We start from the raw sequence: 20,197 nt of genomic DNA, 5'->3' as shown, positions 1-20,197 counted from the left end.
TTTTCCTTTATTTATTTACTTTTTTTTTTTTTTTTTTTTTTTTTACAGTACATAAACCTCAGGGTGACATGGTTTGAAGGTTACTCAAATGTTATACTGTATTATTATAAGAACACAGCGCTGATGCTGTTTGTCAAACAAAGATTAATGACAGGTCAACCATCGCCCGTACATTAAATTAACTGCTGATAGTGGCCAGAAGTGACAGAAGAATTGTCAAGCAACTACAAGCACACAATTATCGTCTCTGTATCTTATTCATTGTTTGCTTCCCTGACAAGCAATGCCCCAAAGCTCTTTAGCCCAGCACATGAAAGACGCAGGAGAAAGCAGCTGTTTTCATGATTTATTTAAACTGCTTTAGTGCACCGGCATGTGCCAGGGTAAAATGCTTTGGAGATAGCCTAGTCATTAATCTTTTTTTCATTTCATCACACTGGATCATCCTCTAGTCTTTCTTCTCCTCCTTGATCTCCTCATCCTCTGGGTTGTAGACGCTGACGGTGAACTCGCCAGCTTCTGTGCCGTACTTGTTCTTGACCACAAGGGCGTATTTGCCGGAGTCAGCCGTGGTGACGGCAGCAATTGTGATGCTGGCAAACTTTCCATGCTCAAACTTGAGTTTGTAGCGGTCGTCAGACACCAGCTCCTTCTCGTTCTTTGTCCAGGACACCTCGGGTACAGGCTCACCCCAGACATTGCCGGTCAGGTTCAGGGACTAAAGAGAAGAAGAGGATTGCAGGAGTTTCATACAAAACTGAATTCCAAAGCAGAGTTCAGAGAGTTCAGAGGAAAGGAATGATACAATGAAAAAGAAAGTGGAAGGAGAGATAAAGAGCTTAACACAATGTATTTATGTATTATTTACCTTGCCCTCTTGGATTGCAACCACATCTGGTAAACCTCCAACAACACGAGCGCGATCTAAACAAGAAACACAAGATTGAGCCAAGAAGCAAATACCAGACATCAGTTAGTCAGTCAACCTGTGGAGCCTTTGTCTGTGTACAACATAAAATATTCACCTGACTGACTTTCTCCCTGGTGAGTGACCCATCCTTCATAAAACATACTATAATATGATTAACTCTACTCTGTGCATGAATTATGTTTTAAATAAGTTTTGACTGAGAATTTCCTTTGTCCAGTTCAGTGGTGCAGACATTTCATCTCCAGTAAAGGCATTTTCATGAATGACATTTTAATATTATGACTAACAGGCTCATGCGTCTTAATTTCCACTGAACCAAAGATAAAAATTCTATTCAAACTGCAGTAGCCTGTATATCATCACATCATTTCATGGTGTGATGTCTTTTGGGAGAAACCAGAGAATAAATAATCACTTACTTCTCTCTGCAATCGCTGCCGCCCTACGGAAGGAAGGAGACAGACATTGTTATCTTAAGACAGTAGGTAGACGATTTAAGACATTTTTGTTTTCTCACTTATACAATGCCAGGAAATGTATTTTGGGGGCTTATGAAAGGGTTTGCAAAGTACATGGAGTCTATTTTAAGTTTGTGATGACTTTTTTATTTGTGTAAACATCCTCTTCAGACAGAAATACAGAATTACACAAGAGACAGGTCGAGTCACATGAGTTTGTTTACTTACTTGAGTCTTTGGAATTCTTCAAATGCCTCTTCCCATGCTGCATCGGAAACAAATCAACTTATTATTATTTAGTTACGTAAATGGAAAAATAGCTAAAAGTTAATGGGACACAAATCTTTCATCTTTTAACATTTTTCATCTTTCAACTTTAAAACTTGTACTCACCCTGGCCACTCAGATCAAAGACTCTCTTTACACCGTCCTTGCCATCAAAGATGTCCATGGTGTATTTGCCTTTGTCCTTCTCAGTGGGCTCATTGATCTTGAGCCAGAGCTGCTCTCCTGTGACTCCAGACTTAACTCTCTCTGAGGCGGCAATCTTACCATCTCTGATGTGGAAATGAAGAACACAGAGATCATGCACTGCAGGTCTTTTGAGAACTAAAAGTATACAGTGATATGATCAAGTACACTGAAAAGCAGAATTCAAATTGGATTGTTGAAGTACAATATTATTCAACTATTTCACTGAGTGTAGTAACTTTTGTTATCCATGTCATAGACACTCGACAGATTCAGGATGTAAATTTGAAAATGCTTCTATTCATGTTGGGTTGGGCCATGAGTATGGCAGAGGAAGGATGTAGAATACTGTAACTGTATTAACATACTTGTGGAGCCAACCAACACGCTGCTCATCATTGTAATATGTAACCATGGAGTAGAGGACGATGCCGTGCTCAGTGCTGAGGACTTTAACTTCACTGGAGGAGTTGGCTAAGAGGAAAAGAACAAAAAGCAGGCGTTTATTTACATCCCATGGAACACATACAGAATAATGATACGAAATAAAAAAAATATTTAATTTTCTAGCTGTAATTAGTTCATGCTGAGGAAAAATATTGTGCGTCGGCACATTCTGCTTCTTTGTGTGGTTTCTTTAGTGTCTGCTCTATGTGTGGTCCTTCATTATTGTTTAGTAAGTGTGAAGTTTGATGACTCACCGATAACTCTGAACAGCTCATTCATTACAGCTTGGTATCCTGGGGAAAAATTAAAACATGTCTCTTTTTTTGCAAGACTTGCAGCATTGATTCTCACTTTTCATTAATTGAAAATTAGACTTTACCTGCATCTGTCAGATTGAAGGTGCTCTTATCTTTGCCTCTTTCGTCCTTCAGGAAGACCTCGTAAATGCCTGCATCGCTCTTGGAGATCTAGAGTTTGAAGTAAGAGCAACTTCAGTGTCCTTGACACAGCAATGAATTCCCTTTTACCTCAAACAGAGGAGAATATAGTATAATGCTTGGGGACAGACAGAAGGACAGTAGAACAGCCAGACAGAGACCAACTAAACCGAAAAGGCAAGCTTTTCTCCCGCCCCGGATGCTGCAGGCGTTAAAAGGAAAACATGAAAAAGGTAAGACGAGGAGGACACATGGAGAAATTATAGGCGTCAACTTATGGCAGCAAAGATTATGTCCAGACTTTGGGTCTTGGCGGCAGGGGAACGTCGTCTGCAGGTGTCTTTTTTCCTTCTTTGCGTTTCTCTTGCTTAATTATCCACTGTGAATTAGACAGATAAGCCAGTTAATGCAAGTGCAAATGACTGGAGTGGCGATGAACAGATCAACAGCCTCTCCTGAGCTCATGCAATGACACCAACCCTCTCTTTATGAGTAATGGTTATACAGTTTCAATGATACCTTGAAACATCAATACAACTTCACTGGCACTGACTGACGGACCAGATTAATATCCACACAAAAAGGATGAGCTTTCCAGCTTTTAAGTGTTTCAGTGAGTTGGCCAGAGGAGTTAAATTGAATACAGTTAGAAATGAAGTGAATGAATTAACCACACAGATAAACCATACACTGCATTTACACTGTATGGTCATAAATGCTGAAAAACCTCTAAACCTGTAGTATCAAAATATACGTGAAAATATAAGTCCAAATAAGAATTAAACATAAAAGCTTTAAAAATAGAGTCACTTGTATCCAGTACGTCTATCTGATTCCCAAGGACAGCATGCTGATGTGCTGACTCAAGCAGCACTCCAGCAGGACTCAGGGATGTGAATATTTTTAAAAAATGTTTCATCATTTATGAATCTGTGTGTCAGAGAGGGATGGTTGGCAGTTCAGAATCTAGTCTACGTCTGAGATGGAAGCATAGCTGCATCAGAAGCATTGCTTCTTAAAACATAAGCTCACGACTCCTCACAAAGTATGGCCTCCGTCTAATGGGCTGACCTTTCCGATATTAAAGGTCATATCGCCGTCCTTTTTCTCGATTTTCTTAGCATCCTCATCATCCTCTGCAATCTCAATGCTGTCCTTATACCAGGTGATCTCTGTCTCTGCTTTGATATTTCCTATCTGTGGAGTGAATGGACAGAGATATGATAATAAATTGACTTTTGTGAAGCTCCTACTTAAAAAAATATATTATTGTTTACACCAGTAAAAATATTTACAGTTACTCATCTTACCTTGCATTTCAACAGCACATCACATGCTGGAGTAACAGCGAAATCAAGGTACTCCACAAAGTGAGGACCTATGGATAGTCAATGGGAAATGATAAGGGAAATGCACTTAGTGTGTGTAATTACTGCAATTAGCGTTAGACTTATGTAACGCAGAAGAAAGATGTCTTACCTTGTTTCCTGACCCATTCTGCTCTCTCAAATTCTGATTTCTTTTGAAGCTCCCTGAATTCTGAACAACAGCAAAGAAAATGTAGAGGTTAAACACTAGATTCTAATTCCTTGCAATACATTTTTTAAATAACTGAATAGTGCATCAGAAAGCCATCTGCGACAAGAATAAAGAAGACATGATAGTGAAGAAAAGGTTGTCTTCTGCTGCCCCTCAATGGACACATACTATAACTGCAGTACTCTGTTCACATTTAACATTAATATTCTGACAAATCTGTATGTACAGCATTAATATGGAGGTAAAAAATTGCAATAGAGGTCTCTTACCATCTCCGATGAGCACCAGACTGGTTGTACCCTTAGCTTTGCCATCCACCAGGTTAAAGGTGAATGTTCCCTCATCGGTGACCTCCAGAGAGTCCATGAACATTTCAATGATGCCGGTGGACTTGTCGAAGTTCATTGAGTATTTCTGGTGGAAACAAAACATAGAGAAACACCAATCCATCTATCAGCTGTAAGGCTAAGATCCGTGTTTGAAAGACGATCCAAATTGGAAGTGGAAATACGGGACAACATAACAAAAACAGAACCAACTAGCTTTGACTAGGATTCCTACCTTTCCCTCAGTGACGATGACGTCATTAAACACGTACTCCACTTGGCAGTCAGCAGTCCATTTCTCCACCTGAGTCCAGAATCGCACCCGACCCTTCTCCAGCAACTCCATGGCCATTTCATTCTTGAAGGGAATAACTGGAGAGCACCGTATTTTTCAAAGCTCTTGCAGAACCAACTGTTCTCCTGTATAGCTATATACATGGTGCATGAGGTCACCCTGGTTTGGTAACTACAATCTCCTTGACAAACATACCCAAACTATATTCAGAACAACATCTGCATTTCATACTAAATAAAATACATATTATTGGTGAGTGAAAAAAGTTAGTAATAGCTGTGCTGTGGTGGGATATTCACCAGGGAACTTGTGCTCGTGGCTGATGTCCAGAAGACGCATGAGACCTGTCAAATAACAAGAGCAGCAAAATGGTAAACTCAATGACCTCTGTAAGCAACTTTAGCATCACTCCTCCAACTACTAGCTTTACTGCTTTTTTCTTATTTGACGGTATTTTGGAAAAGTTCATCATTAATGCAATCAAGAAGGCCACATATCACATACAACCTTAAATGTTGCAGCTCCTCTGACAGATAAACAGCACTGAATAATTAGAGATAACTTTCAAGACAAACACACATATACCCAAAGTGTAACAGAGGTCAATTTGATGCAGCTGTTGAAACAGAATAACAGAAAGGAACCCTCTCAAACCTTCAGCACTTACGTCATCCAGACAAATAACAAATGAATCAAGTTTCAGGCGCACAGACGAAGAGATGCCAAGACTGTTGGCTGACTCACCCTCCTCTGTGAGTGTGTAGCTGGAAGAGATGCCGTCAGTGTTGGTGACCACACAGGAGAAGGTGCCCAGATCCTCCAGGGAGGGGCTGTTGAAGATAGCTCTGGATCTGGAGACAAGGACACATGGGGACAACAGGGTGTGAGGAAAGAGGAATCAGAAGAGGTGAATCATTTGTGTCCCAGGGAGTTGCATGACAATGTGGGAACACGTACGATACTTACTTGCCCTTTTCACTGACAACAGTCAGGCGGGAGGTGTCTGTTATGGTCTTGTAATTCTTGGACCAAACAAACTCTGAGCCTTCATTCATCTCAGAGCATTCGAAGATCATAGAGATGATACCATCATCATCGACATCCACATAAATCTCTTTGGTGCCTGAAGGGAGAGTAAATGGTAAATGTGTGTGTGCATCACTGGCAGATTACACATTTCAGTTATTAAACTCATGATTTAAGTCATTACAGTAATAGATAATAAAATATAAGATACCACAGTCAGTTTACAGCTATATAAAAAGTTAAGTCATGTATCAGTAATGAAAAAAGTCATTTCCCCTACTTTTCCAGACTTTATGGACATGCGTAGGAACACTATGACACTGAATGTGTGAGTTACATAACAATCACACTTACCAGGGCGAGTCTGGGCCAGGACTGGACCTAAGACTGCTGAGGTCTTTCCAACTCCGGCAAGATTTTGAGCTCGCACACGGAAGACGTAGGATGTACCAGGCTTCAGCCCAGTCACCTTAAAGGATACACGAGGAGTCAGAGGGAGAGACAGTTCAAATCTACACTTTATTCAATAGTTCAGGTGCGTATTTCACATGAAGACGTATGGAGGAAGTATATGCTGCACAAAACACAAATTACAATACACCATATTCATCTTCCTCACCTTCATGTATTTCATCCTGTTGGCCTTCTCATGGACAGCTTTCCAGGCCCCTCCTCCAGCAGAGGCCACCTTGACATCCAGATAGTATCCATTGACAGGAGAGCGGCCGTCAAATGCAGGTGGCTCCCACAGGACCACGACGGAGGTGTCACGAACCTCCAGCACATGGAGACCAACAGGAACACCTTGGAGGAGAAACAAGAGAGGGGAATTCAGTAAGTGCTTCAATGGGGTTCTGAAGAATCACTGGATATGCCTCTGTGTTGCTTAGATACAGTAAATTATAGCAAATTTCTTGATTGGAATTTATGGCAAGTTGCATTATTTTCTCAACTATTTTTCATGAACGGAAAAACGTTTATCTATAGCACAAGAGACATTTTCTCTGTTATTGTTGTTCTGCATGTTAGTATGTGCTTGGATGTGATAGTCATTGATGCCGCCAAAACAACTTTCTGTGCATTTACCCTGTTTTTCACCATGCACTTATCTTCTTCTTTATCAGTTGTACTGTGTGTTAGCACTTCGGCTGCATTCATTGCCTTATGTAAAGCAAGTTGAGACACTTTCATGTGATAATGTACTTGGAATTAATCTTGACTTGAATGTGAATTTATTGTCCGTCTAAAGTTGTCCTTTACCTGGCACAGTAAGGGTCCATTCCTTGCACTCCAGAGATGCACTGGGAAGAGAGGCTTTGCTCACACCTGCCATGTTCATAGCACGCACCTGGAACTGGTAGAAGACGTTCTCCTTCAGGTTCTCAGCCTAAAGAAAGGTGAATACAGATAATGAGAAATGATTAAAACAGTTCAATTATAATAATTACCAAGTACGCATTTTCATGTGTGTTGAATCATGTAATAACTTCTCCATTCACAAAAAAGGCCAAAACAGTTTGATCATAAATTTGGTATATTGTGCTTTTGAATGAACTTACTTTATAGGAGGTTGTAGTCAGTGCCTGGTGGTTCATTTCATGCCATTTCCCAACAACGTCTCCCTTCACGGTCCTGTAGTCCACAAAGTAACCCCTGATATCAGCACCTCCATTGTTAGCAGACTCGGTCCATCCCAGCACCATGTAGTCCTTGACAGCCTCCAGCAAGGTCACATTTTTGGGCTTTCCTGGGACGGCTTCAAATAGTAGATAGAGAGTAGTAGAGTAGATAAGCTGGTCAGCATTTATAATAGGAGAAAAAGTGTGGAAAAAGACGTGCTTCACATAAGATCAATTTGAGATTACTTACATTTCCTTTAAAGAAAAATTCTGTCCTATACATAATCTCATAGAGATGTACATACCAAATATTACACAGATCTTAGTGGTTATTATTGTTAAGACATCATAGTAATTACAAGTTCTACAGCTGAACATGCTACATGCTTTGCACACACAAGCAACACACTTTTTTTAAGGTCATTGTAATGAATAATGTACTTACGCTCAAGGCCAGAAGCAGGGTAACTTTGATGCTAAGAGAGTCTCCGAAGCCAGACGAGACTCTCATTAGGTTCATGCCTTTTAAGAACACAGTGTTTTAGCCTTCACCTTGGCCATGCACCAAGAGGCACCCCTGAAGAGTTATCAAACAGCAAAGCAAAACTCAAGCAAAATCAAATTTATACAGTAATCAATAGCTACACAATAGCTCAAAAACTACACAAAGGAAAAGCATTGTAAAACCTGATCTAATTTGTTATTTAAAAATGTCACTAATGAATGAAAAAATAGGCAAAATGACAAAATCTGTCGTTAGTGATGAGTCAGGCAAGCACATGCAAATATACCCACAGGCAGTCACATACAAACATGTGCAACTTATATGAATGAAATTCAAGATATATAGGAATTTAACAGTAAAAGAGGAGATATTTGGGCAGAACAAAATCTTTGAGAAAAAATATAAAGTAACTGAGATTAACGATTAAATGTTTTTGATTATGAAAAGGGAAAGAAGTAATGAAAGTTAACAAGATTCATGAACAAAAATGAGTTAAGAGGATCTCATGGCTCAGTGGCAAAGAGAAGAAGCCTGCAGGCCGTGTGTGTGACTATATGAATTTAAAGCAGGTCTTTGTGAAAAAAAATACGAGTGTGCACTCTCAGCAATCGTTCCCGGGACAAATAAATGTTTAAAAATAGCAGGGAGGATGGAACACTGAGAGAGAGGATGGCTTGAATGCTACAGGCAAAGTGAATAATGGAGATGAGATATGATGAAGACACTCACAGATGGCAGCCTGAACAACCACTGCATCAGAATCGGAGGAGCTGTGGCTGTATCCAGCAGCGTTAACTGCCTTCACTCTGAACACGTAGTTCGCCCCGGTGGTCAGGCCATGGCACACGAACCTAAACACAGAAAATAGAAAAAATGTTAAGAGTCTCATATTTCATTTCACTCAGTTTGATTTTATTAACAGTAAGATAAAGAGCTAGTACCACCCAAAAGATTGGACCTATATTAATATAAAGGACACCTGGTGGTTTTGCTGCTCTGGAAGAAGAAATTATCTTATAAACTTCTGTGGATGGAGCCATGTAGGTTATACTAAAGCCCGGGGAAAAGAGTTAACTTAATTTATGAAGCAGTAATGCAAGCATTCTTGCTGTTTACTTTGAAAATTGATAATCATAGTAGCATAGCTAATCAGCCTTACAAACCTTCCTAATTTAAAAGCAAGACTAATCAATTTCTGAAATATAAAAAAGTAACACACTCTTTCTCTTTCAAATGAAAAGATTCCTTCATGAGCAATGAAACACACACATTGCTCAATACATACAGTATATGATACACTTGTGGTCTTATCCCCTAGCTACATACTTGGTAATAGTAAGTAAAATAAAATGACATGTATTCTAGTGACCTGTAGCCTGTTCCATCTTTGCTTTGCCAGTTTGAACACAAAAAAACCTTAATATAATTATCACCAACAGAGACAGAATCATAATTTGCTGACAAGCCTAAGTAAATTGTGAGAGAATACTTGAACTGTGTCTTTAATAGCAAAACTGCCAACCTGGTCTGCTTGACAGGTTTGTTGTTGCAAGGCATCCAGATGTCAGTTCCTACAACACTACATTCAATATAGTAGCCAACCAGGTGTTTGACCTCCTTTGAGGCCGCCCATAAGACCACCACTGAGGTGTTGGTATTCCTGATGGCCACTGGGTTGCCCGGAGTGGAGGGCAGGTCTGTGAAGAATGTGGGTTGAAAGAAAGAAAGAAAGAAAGAAAGAAAGAAAGAACATTGGATTTATTACATTGAGCAGGGATTGGGATTAGACAGAACATACTGTTACGTAGAAAGGTCCAGCAGTTAAACTCACAGAGGAAAAAAAAAAGGCTAGACTGAAATGTTGACATTGTGATATAGATTTTAAGTCCTAAAATATATTGTATTTTATGTTCTGATAAACCATAACACCTATACATAATACAAACGAAAGACTTGCTGGCTCACCTAGTTTATCTCCGACAGTGATTTCTCCAGTGGATTCAGAGTGCTCGCCCACGCCAGCAGAGTTGCAGCAGCGCACACGGAAGCTGTAGGATTTACCCTCTGCCAGGTCAAACAGAGCAAAGCGGGGAGATTTGACTGGCATACCAGTGTTCACCCTCTGCCAGGTATCTGTTCCTGAAATACACTGATTGGTTGACAGAGAGTCAGTGACAAGTTAGAGAGACAGAAGATAACATGACAGCAGTCAATGATATATGCCAATTTCAAACACACTGAATATGTAAGGTACGATGGTTGTCTTCATATGCTAGTCTTCACATATCAGTAATTATACAATAAAACAACAAGCCACAAGAGGTCATGACTTAGAGTTGGGGTTACAAACCTATTTGACCTATGTCCCCTTATAATAAATAACAACCTTTTCTTCTCCCTTGTTTCATCTGAATATTTTACAAAGGTAAGAAAAATTAGGATTAGCAAAATTCATTAAAAAACACCAGCGCTTACAAAAGTGTTTATATATTATATAAAGTGATTATTAAAAGTTATGCTAGATAATAGAAAACGTGTGATATCTTAAACAGTAGTGTTGTAGAATGTAGCATATGCTTTTTAGATATTGTTTTGCTAAATAAATGACCATTTAGGAAGTTTCAAGTGTGTTTGATTTCTAATTAAACAGTGGGTTTAGTTTACATCAAAACTAAGGAATTCACTTTTTATAACTTTTTTAACTAATGTATTTCTATATTCCAAAATAATTTCAAAGCAGGTTGCAAGAGACAGTAATCTATTTCTCCTCACCTTTTCAATATAATACATGACTCCTTCATGACCCCTCTGGACTGGGGGCTTCCAGGCAAGCACCACATAGCTCTTGGTTGCCTCAGTAACCACAACATCAGACGGTTCTCCAGGGACAACACCCACTGCAGAGGCAAGAGGACCATTGTGTTACTTGGAGGAAGTCACTTTGACCAGGTGACCTTAAGTTGGTACAAGAGCTGAACATCATTTGAAAAATTTCAATACTTAGTTTGAGGAACGTAATCATGTTTTTCTACAAAACCCTTTGTTTCCCAAGGGAACATGTCAGACTTCTCCTATAAAAAGTGTTTAATGTTCTGTCAACACAAGCAGGTGGTTGTTGTCTCACCAGTGGAGTCCTCCTCTGTAAACTTGATCATCCCAGTCCACGGAGCTGAGGGGCCAGCTGTTGAGAAAAAATAAAAGAATTAAGTTAAAATGCAGTTGTTGGCTTGGTTGCAGCATGTCAGCAGCCCTCTGGTGTGTCTCTTACCTCTGTGGCGAGCTCTGTCAGAGGGATCCATGGCAACCACGGCCGCAGAGACGCGGGATGGACGGCTGACTCCTAATTTGTTCAAGGCCCGCACCCTAAAGATGTATGAACGGCCCTCCACCAGCCCTGTGACAGGGAAGCGGGCATACTTCACTGGGGTATCATTACACTGAGCCCAGTGATGGGTACCCACCTCGCACCTGCCAACACAAAACACATACAGGTGCACTTTGATTATCAGGAAAGCATATTTCCACTGCATAATAGTTTCTTATATGCTGATTTTAGGAACCCTCTGTCTCATTAGGGCTTGATTGATATGTGCAGTGGTTGCTGCAGAAATTAACTGCTCATCATTCATCTGATCGACCCACACAGTAACCGAATGACTGATTGACAGTTACAGTAGGCAGATAGGGATCCATGTAGGTGGTGGTAAGGTAACATCTATCTGTCAAGATGCCAGTTTGACAGAAATCCAGGAGGAATTGGGTGAGAGCCATGTGCATTCACTGCAAGTTTTTCAACATATAAACACCAAAAGTAGGACCAGTATTCTTGTATATCCTGTATACAGAACACTGTTATAACCTAAGTAAGTTGGTGAAACTGAATCATAACTTCCTGCTTTTATGTAAAACATGGATAAAATATTGTAAAACCATGAGAGAGTGAGCTGACCAACCTGTCAATGTAGTATCCCAGGATATGGCTGCTGCCCTCCACCGCTGGCTGCTTCCAGGTCACCACCACATAGTCCTTGTTTGCATCATGACAGCACACATCCAGGGGGGCCACGGGAACCCCCTCCACCTCCACATCGGCATCTGGCATAGCAAGGCACACACACACATATCCAAGAGCGCACATACACACACACATACTAGTGAGAAGTGCTGTTTCTAAATCAGGCTGATCTTCATTACATACTCAGTTTCCATTTTCTGACCTACTTATGCCTTTTGCAGTACAGTATGTGTGGCAGCACTGTAGCTCACTATGATAGATTAGTTTCTATGTTGGTAACATGAAAGGGGATTCTGAAAATTCCCTCTTATGCATAAACCTACTGATTTTTAGTGCAAGCAGAAAAAACTCTGTAGGGAATTTTCTGACATGCAGGCTGATATAGAAGTAACATTCCTCAGAGGAAACCAAACACCTCAGAAAGAGCGTTATGTCACTTAAAGACACAGCAGAATGAACGGTACCATATTTGTATGTGTGATGATTTGATATATGTTGCTTTGCTGTTGATCTAAACTGTACAATTCAGCAGCAGCTTAGTATATTAATTCAATTTTAAATGTAATACAAAACTAACAAGCTACATTTCAAGGGTCGCTCTATTTGCAATGAAATTAACAGCTGCAGGTGACATGTCCATCGGGTACTTTACCTTTGACAAACACATAAGCAGAGTATGTGTCAAAGCCAGATTTGGTGTTGACACGCAGGGTGTACATTCCCTCATCTTCCTTGTTGAGGTGGACAAGAGTGAGTGTGGCACGTTCCCCAGACCAGTGGGTGTGGACCCATTTAGAGGGCTTCAGGGGCACAGCTGATAGGAGAAGTCAAAACAAAGGAGACGTGATTGGCAACACACAGTGGATTCATATTTATCAGATTAAAGTACTTATGAATGAAAATAAGGCAGTATTTGCAGTTTATTCATCTACTTACAGTTTCTGTACCACACGACTTCAGGCTGGTATTTCTTCACTGTTGGATAAACGATGACAGTGCAGCCCACACTCAATGTCTCGCCCTCGTGGCCAAAGGCCACTTCGAATTTGTCAATGATGGTGGTCTTAAAAGTAACACCATGCTCAAGGCAGAAACCATCTGCAGAGATGAAAGAAAAATGCAAAAAATAAAAACATTGCTATTAAAGGCAGTTATGACCTTATGAAGTCGGGTCAACAGAGTCACTGCTAAACAAAGTAGTCATGGCTAAAAACCCACCTTTTAAGACTTACTTAAAAGACTTACTTATGTCTTGTTTAAAAAAAACTGCATCACTGAACATGTCTGTAGTTATTTGGTTAAAATGGATAAACTCCCAATTCTGGATGATATCTAGCTCTTGCACCGACAAAGTTTGAATGCACTTATTGTAAATCACTTTGGACAAAAGCGTCTGCCAAATGAATGTAATGTAATCAATCATGTCAAGCTGACAAACTGTCCATTTATATTAACCAGCAGACAGGCGTCACTCTTTAACTCTGTTTTTGCTCTCAGCTCATGAGTGAAATGTGTCTCTCTAGCTGCTAAATGTTCCACTATGTTCACCAGCTTGCTGCTAAGTGTCTGTTTGCTGCGAGGCAGGTAGCATATGGTGTGTTTATGAGAGCTTCATCACTGAAGACAGCTGCTGGCTGGGTCTGAAAACGATGCTGATGAGAGTGGTGAGACTGAAACAGCAGTTGGGGGTCAAGGTCAGCTCCTTTTTCACACATAGTATTTCTTTCTATTGTTATTCTAAAACATTTTATAGAGAGCACTTGTAGAGCACTTTTAATTACCCTGTGTAAGTGAAATTTAAAATGTGCTCTACACATAAAGTGACCTTCTTACTTTGTTGTGTTTTCACAAGTATGTTTAAGGGATGGAGCATAGGCCGGGAAGAACCCATTCAATTTTGGAGCAGATCCGTACCATTTACTATGAATTAGATTTTTCTTTCACGGAAGTCTGGTGTATGTTGTTTGACACTGGCATTGTCGGAGGTCTGCGCTCTCTGGACTCAGTTCTAGTTTTACTATAAAAATGTAAGAAAATGAAAACGGACTCACGTGGTTTAGGATCAAGTGGGCCTGCTTCCTCGTCTTCCTGGAACCCTGAGGAAAGAAATATCAGTCAGTAACCTTGTTACAATAGTAACAAGACAGTTTGCTATCACTCTCTCTCTCTCTCTCTCACACACACACACACACACACACACACACACACACATACACACACGCACAGCAGGAGCTTTAGGATTGCCATCTGCTTCTTGCAAAGTCCTCCACTAGACACAACTGGACCATGTTATTTTAAACTGTGACCTCTTACTGAAGGAACAGGAGCTGCTACAGAGAGGGAGGCAACAATTACCTGCAACAAAAATAGTTACCTACTTTTGACAACAATTGTAGCCACAGAGGAAGCTTCTCCTTTCACATTGAGGGCAGAAACACGATACTGAGCAGTGTCGAGGAAACTACAGCTGAAAATAAAATACACACACACGATGAATTTCTGGCATCTCATTTGCATTTAACATTCTTTATTATTGTCAACATAACACATTCACTTTGGGGTATTGTGCATTTTGGGCACATCCCATTAATTCATGCAGTGTGAGCTGAATGATTACCTACTTCTTGATCTCCAGGGAGTGCATGTTATAATTGCTCTCGGCTGTGTACTTCTCAGAGTGGGCCTTGGCATCAATGAGCACATTGTTTTTGTACCTTGAAGACAGAAGAGAGAGGGCTGGTTTATTTTTAGCGATGTCCTCAGAGTCTGTACTGGCATCTTGTGACAAGGGGTACCAGTGAACTTGGAACGTATCTTACCAAGCAATCCTGGGTTTGGGCCACCCAGCCACAGTGCAGTGCAGCTTCACAGACTTGCCCTCCCAGACAGTCTGTCCACGGGGCTTGACGATGAACTCTGAAGGGTGTGTCAGGCTATCTGGGTTCATTTTCTTACGGAACTCGGACCACTCGTCCATCTATGGAGCATGAGAGTGAAGCCAGATTCTGATATTTAGTGCAAGAGTGGCTGTAGGATTCATATGAGAGTATTTGACCTTGTCATTACAAATCAAGCAATCTAAAGAATTTGAAGGATTTACCGTCTTGCTCAGTTCCAGGCGTTCAGCCGTTTCCCTGACATGCTTGGTTCTGGTTTTCTTCTCCACTTTCACGTCCAGAGCCTCCCTGGCCTCCCTCACAAACAGGTTCCTCATGGCCACATAGTTAATTCCCTCCTCTGTAACCTCCTCCTGGGCCTCCATCAGACCCCGAACCACATCATGACTACAACAAAATTAGAAGCAGAAACAGCTTAGAAGAGAAACATCTTAGAAACATGTTCGGTATCAGTAACTGCAACCAAAAATGAATTAATGGTGATGTTCTTTCATTATCACTGATTATTCTCAGAATGTTTGGCATTTTCTTCACTCACTTGGCTCTAAATACAGGAATAACATAGCCGATAACTTCTTTGTCCGTGTCCATTGCCAGGTAGGTGCGTTTGGCTCTCTTGGGTAGTGGGCTCAGTTTAACCACCTCCTGCCCCTTCTCTGTCGTCACAGAGGTCTGCAGGCTTAAAGGTCACAGACAACAATCACAGTCACACACATACTACAAATTAAAACATCAAATGTCATTTCCAGTTACAGTTGATGCTAGACTCTATTTTACTTACACATTCAATCCAATATGACCAACAGATCCCAGTTTTGCATCAAGTGGCATGTTCCTTCATTATTATCAATCCTATGTACACCTGCTGTAAACACTAACTACAGTTCCACATGTGTATTAATGCACAACTGAAAATAGTCCCCAACAAATGCACAATTTACTCTGCTCGAATAACTAAGCTTTTTTAGAAAATTACTGAGCCTTTCCTTATAAAATCAAAAAATACATTTGTGCCATTGTGAAAAAGAGTTATGTCTTCAGTAGGAACAAATGGGCTTGAGGCTGTGCAGGAAAGTGTTGCGGGACAGTCTAACACATTGTTGGTTTTAATAGATCCCATCTTCATGAAGGTTATGGTGTTCAGTTTTTGTTACTGAAACTACAGAAACTTTTAAAGAAGTTTAATATTTTGCCGATCCATTGAATCTTGGCTAACTGTTGTATTTTTAGCTAGGTCTACGTGATAAACTGATAACTAAATGTATGTACCACAATTATTTGTAATAATAGAAAAATACAATGAAAGACAGAATCTAAAAATAATGACAAAGTTCTTAACATGAACTATGCTGCCTAAAACTCTGAATAACAGGTTACATGGACACATTCAGAATGTGCTATAGTCCAGTTATTCAGAAAAAGAAGATGTATTTCTGTCCACCTCCTAGGATCCTGACCCATATTACACTGACTCATTTACCTATCAGCCTGTCAGGCCTCCCCATTGTCAGCTGGGTTTATAAATGGAGCCGGAACTGGTGGATATGCAGCAGGGTGGAAAGATTCATCTTAAAGCCCTGCTTTCACTCATGATCTCTCTCAAGTCTGCCCAGTCTATCCATTTGGCCTGGAGGAGTAGCGGCATAGCATGGCTTTGATAAACTCTATTCCAAACTGGCAAGAAGGGATCAAGTCAGTGGAAGGGACTGAATGCACGGCAGAGACAGACAGATGGAGAGAGTCTCACAAAAGATTTCCGCAGTGCCAAGAAGTTATTTCTACTGCTGACTCACCAAGTGTGTTGAAAGGAAGTCTTTGGTTCAGAAAGTCAAAAGTCTAAAAAGTTTTAGTGCTGATAAAAGCATTTAATCTTAACAGTCTGAGAAGCTTCATGTGTCAATCTTTAGTTCCAACTTTTTATGAAATGAATAAGTGCAGAAACAAGGTGTGAGAGTTGTTACCAATGGACCAGGTGAATTGTACTGGCGAATTGACTCGACTGGCAGACGTGGATACTGAACCAGGATGATTAACTATTAAACATCCGTGGAAGCTGGTGCACAACCCATTACAAATTCATGACTTCCATACAGTGTCTTTACAGTTTGCCTAGTGGCAGTGTCTCATGTCCTGCCTACTGAAATAGCCCGGCTGTCCAAGAATATATCTGGCAGCCACTCACTACAGCTGAAATTCTTTCCTTGACCCTGTTTAGAAAACTATCATGGCTCATACATGTACACTGAGCCCTGCAGCTTGAAGGACAAAGGAAGTAACCATATTATACTGTATGTTGACAAGTGTCATTGACCCAATGGATCATACATGGGGTGCTGGGCTTAGCAGCTATTGATTTTGGGCTTCTTTTGATTGACAGCTTTCCTCTATCAGACAACCAGCATGCTAGATTGTTGAAGTTAAAGTCTTAAAATTTCTTATTTTGTATGATAAGTGGTCCCTATGCCAAAGAAATGTTTAATTATGCAATGTTGGAATATAGGCAATTCATTGAAGATCAAAACTGTGCATACTGATTAAATGATTTGCTTTTCAGCTTTGTCTTTGTAATTGTCTTTATACTATTGTTTTCATTGGGCTTTGTGTTTCTGTATTTTAAAAACTCCTGCAAAGGGTCTAGATACTATTTAACTTTGGAAAACACAAGCACGACACTATAGCTATGTGAATCTAATACTTACCAATATTACAATATCCCCAGAGCTGTAGACATGAGGTTGGACTACATTTCGGCTTAAGTCAAAAACAAGGGCTTCACCTTTGACTAGGTTTGACCGCTCTGAGATTTCACTTTCTTGAGACTCAACTTTCTTAAAAATTTGACATCACAGACACTCAGATCTCATTCAGACCTTACATGGGCTCAGAGCTTGGATTTTCTATTATTTTCAGCCTTCGTGTTGAAATGAGTTTTGTAAAATTAACAGCTTGGAGAGGAAAAGATGAACATCTACGGGTCGATAACAGCCAGCAGAGACAGTACACCTGCTCTCCGAGAAAATGGAGCTGCAATTTTTTCTTCTTATACTGCTGAACACACTTCAAACCACACCCAAAGTAGACTGAAGTGTTGAATATTTGAAAGAGGTCTGCTAGGACGCACTCATCACTTCCTAGGTTATGAAAGTGGCAAGTTACATCGAGAGAGCCTCATTTTAATTTTATAGTTTTCAAATATCAACCATCAGCGTCTGCATCGCTCCCATCCTCTTACCGATGGCTGGCAGTCTTGGCACTTGAGAACGACTGCTTGCTAACAGATGACTTGCTGCTCAGGTAATAGCTGCTCTCATAGTGATGCTGCTGCTTCTCCTGATGTTGATGCTTTTCATGATGATGGTGATGATGATGATGATGGTGATGCTGATGCTGCTGCTGCTGTTGCTTCAGCGTCACTTGTAATGATTCTGACATCCTGAGGGCCACTGCGCCAACTTATAATGTCAGCCTGTCCTTTACTTTTACAGCTCTGTAAATCAATCTCATTGTTATTATTAAAGATTGATTTCTGAATTGGGGGTTAGCTTAGAGTAGGAAGTGTTAGGTTAGGTTTTATGAAAGGTAACCAGCAAGAATTTTTCTTAAAAAAGTTAAGATGGTGTTATGATTTTTACTGTGTGTCAGCAGTTAAAGCGTTAGCTCTGGTTAAAATCTAACTCTACTGTGTTAAATAAAGTAGAAGCAGGTAGAAAATAAGCTCTGGCAGCATCATTTTTTTTTTTACAACAACCTACATATTTATTTTGTGTCTTTTTTAAATAATAATCAACTACACAGATGGAAATATAAAAGGTTTTGTGATGAACTGGGAAACAAAATGTGGTGGGATGTGGTCCAATGACGAGATGAGAGGATCCACAAGAAAAAGGGTCCAATGTTTTGTGTGGGAATTTCTTAATTTGCAGGCTTTGGCCGATTACACACTCAACAGGTACTAAGACTGCAAAAGATGATTGTGCTCTTTAATAATTAAATTGTTTTTTATTTTCTTGATTATTCATTTGACATACAAAATGTCAGGAAATAATGTAAATGTCCATCAGAATATCCAAAAGCTGCTGTTGACATATTCAAACAGCTTGTTTTGTCAAGATTCCAAAAAGTTTCCAGTTTATTGTCTTAGAAAACAGGGAGATATTCATGTTTAAGGAGCAGTTAATAGATTATCAAAACTGTAACCCCAATTAATGAAAACTCTTTCAGTCTAGTAGCTATTGCTCAAATTAGACAGCTTGAAAACATGAGCAGCCTCTATTGGGCATAGGCCCATCACCATGTGACCAAAGATCAATAAGGTTATTATAAGATCAGCAGTTTATGACAACAGACTTAAAAACTGTATTTTCTGATGCTTATGTCATTGAGCAACACACACTGCAGGGAGTGTATGCCTATTTACTTGTCAGGAGCTATAAACTGCAAACTGGACTGCACAATGAGAAGCTCATAAACCGTAAAAGCAAATGTTAAATGAAATGATTAGTTCGTTTTCAATGAAGACAAAATTTCACTGCAATAACACATGCAATCTAACCTACAACCTAGCTAAAATGAGCACAGCCTGTTATTATAAAATACATTAAAAATGCATGAATTACAAAAACACTATTCAAAAAAAATAAAGTTGCTGAAAGTAGGCCTCCGGCCTTACTGTTTCAGATGACCAAATGACATAAACTACAATAACAATTCTATTAGAGATATTGTTATGAATAAAAAAAAATATATATATATATATATATATATATATATATATATCACTCACCACAAGTAGGAATCCACCAATCCACAACTGTTGAAAATAAGAGAAAGGGTGTGCTATTCCAAAAGTAGCTAAAGCAAGTCCGGGTCCAGGCAAAGCAGCAGGGTGAGGGGCAGTGGACAGGACGGCAGTCCACAGAACAAAAATAATGCTGCCACTCGGCAGAATGCACAAGACACCGTCAGGACCTTTTAAGGCTGCGACAGTTTTAAATTTAGACCATGAGACCATGTGAAGGGCCAACAGGCGAGCTGAGGAGCCTCTCCTAGGCTTGGCCCTCCGCTGTGTGCAGTACTGCAGGGGCAACATGGGGATCTCTAGTGTGCAGTAGGTACAGTAAATTAGTAGAAGTAAAGGGAAGAAGAATCACAGCAACCCAGTGACTTAGCGTGGGATGAAATTAGTTAAAGTCTTCTAAAAAAAAAAAAAAAAGTCTTCAAATAAACAGCTA

General features: G+C 40.0%; 1 protein-coding gene across 3 annotated transcripts; it reads right to left on the bottom strand.

Annotated features, from left to right (window-relative positions):
* Positions 1-333: 333 nt before the first annotated feature.
* On the bottom strand, positions 334-19,879 carry myom1a (myomesin 1a (skelemin)). Of its 3 annotated transcripts, XM_023408953.2 has the most exons (38): positions 19,750-19,879; positions 18,199-18,453; positions 15,505-15,645; positions 15,170-15,353; positions 14,889-15,046; positions 14,691-14,783; positions 14,448-14,536; positions 14,121-14,165; positions 13,006-13,167; positions 12,722-12,883; positions 12,008-12,149; positions 11,323-11,522; positions 11,179-11,235; positions 10,827-10,951; positions 10,020-10,203; positions 9,577-9,751; positions 8,784-8,905; positions 7,490-7,686; positions 7,191-7,317; positions 6,550-6,734; positions 6,285-6,399; positions 5,871-6,027; positions 5,649-5,755; positions 5,204-5,248; positions 4,845-4,981; positions 4,553-4,697; positions 4,224-4,283; positions 4,055-4,122; positions 3,816-3,941; positions 3,046-3,123; positions 2,687-2,774; positions 2,562-2,600; positions 2,229-2,334; positions 1,783-1,946; positions 1,618-1,654; positions 1,351-1,373; positions 869-924; positions 334-718 (listed from the first exon to the last, which is right to left on the bottom strand). In XM_023408953.2, the coding sequence occupies exons 2-38, from the start codon at positions 18,396-18,398 to the stop codon at positions 449-451; spliced, it is 4,569 nt and encodes a 1,522-aa protein (XP_023264721.1). In that variant the 5' UTR covers positions 18,399-18,453; positions 19,750-19,879; the 3' UTR covers positions 334-448. The 3 variants fall into 3 exon arrangements, with proteins under 3 accessions (XP_023264721.1, XP_023264722.1, XP_023264723.1); XM_023408954.2 differs by lacking the exon at positions 3,046-3,123; XM_023408955.2 differs by lacking the exon at positions 18,199-18,453 and having other exon boundaries at positions 19,750-19,878.
* Between the last annotated feature and the right edge of the window lie 318 nt (positions 19,880-20,197).

This window comes from Seriola lalandi, unplaced genomic scaffold, assembly GCF_002814215.2.
Source record: "Seriola lalandi dorsalis isolate HSWRI2012SDOR001 ecotype SW California unplaced genomic scaffold, Sedor1 jcf7180002054377, whole genome shotgun sequence".
NCBI classification, from domain to species: Eukaryota; Metazoa; Chordata; class Actinopteri; order Carangiformes; family Carangidae; genus Seriola; species Seriola lalandi.
This window is presented reverse-complemented; position numbering and strand designations above follow the sequence as displayed.

Bases quoted from the DNA above. Each gene is read 5' to 3' on its own strand.
- myom1a (XM_023408953.2), bottom strand. From the start codon at position 18,398: ATGTCAGAATCATTACAAGTGACGCTGAAGCAACAGCAGCAGCAGCAT. The intron at 13,168-14,120 runs GTGAGTCCGTTT...TCATCTCTGCAG, and splicing joins CCCACTTGATCCTAAACCAC to ATGGTTTCTGCCTTGAGCAT. The intron at 2,335-2,561 runs GTGAGTCATCAA...TTTTCCTCTTAG, and splicing joins TGAGCTGTTCAGAGTTATCG to CCAACTCCTCCAGTGAAGTT.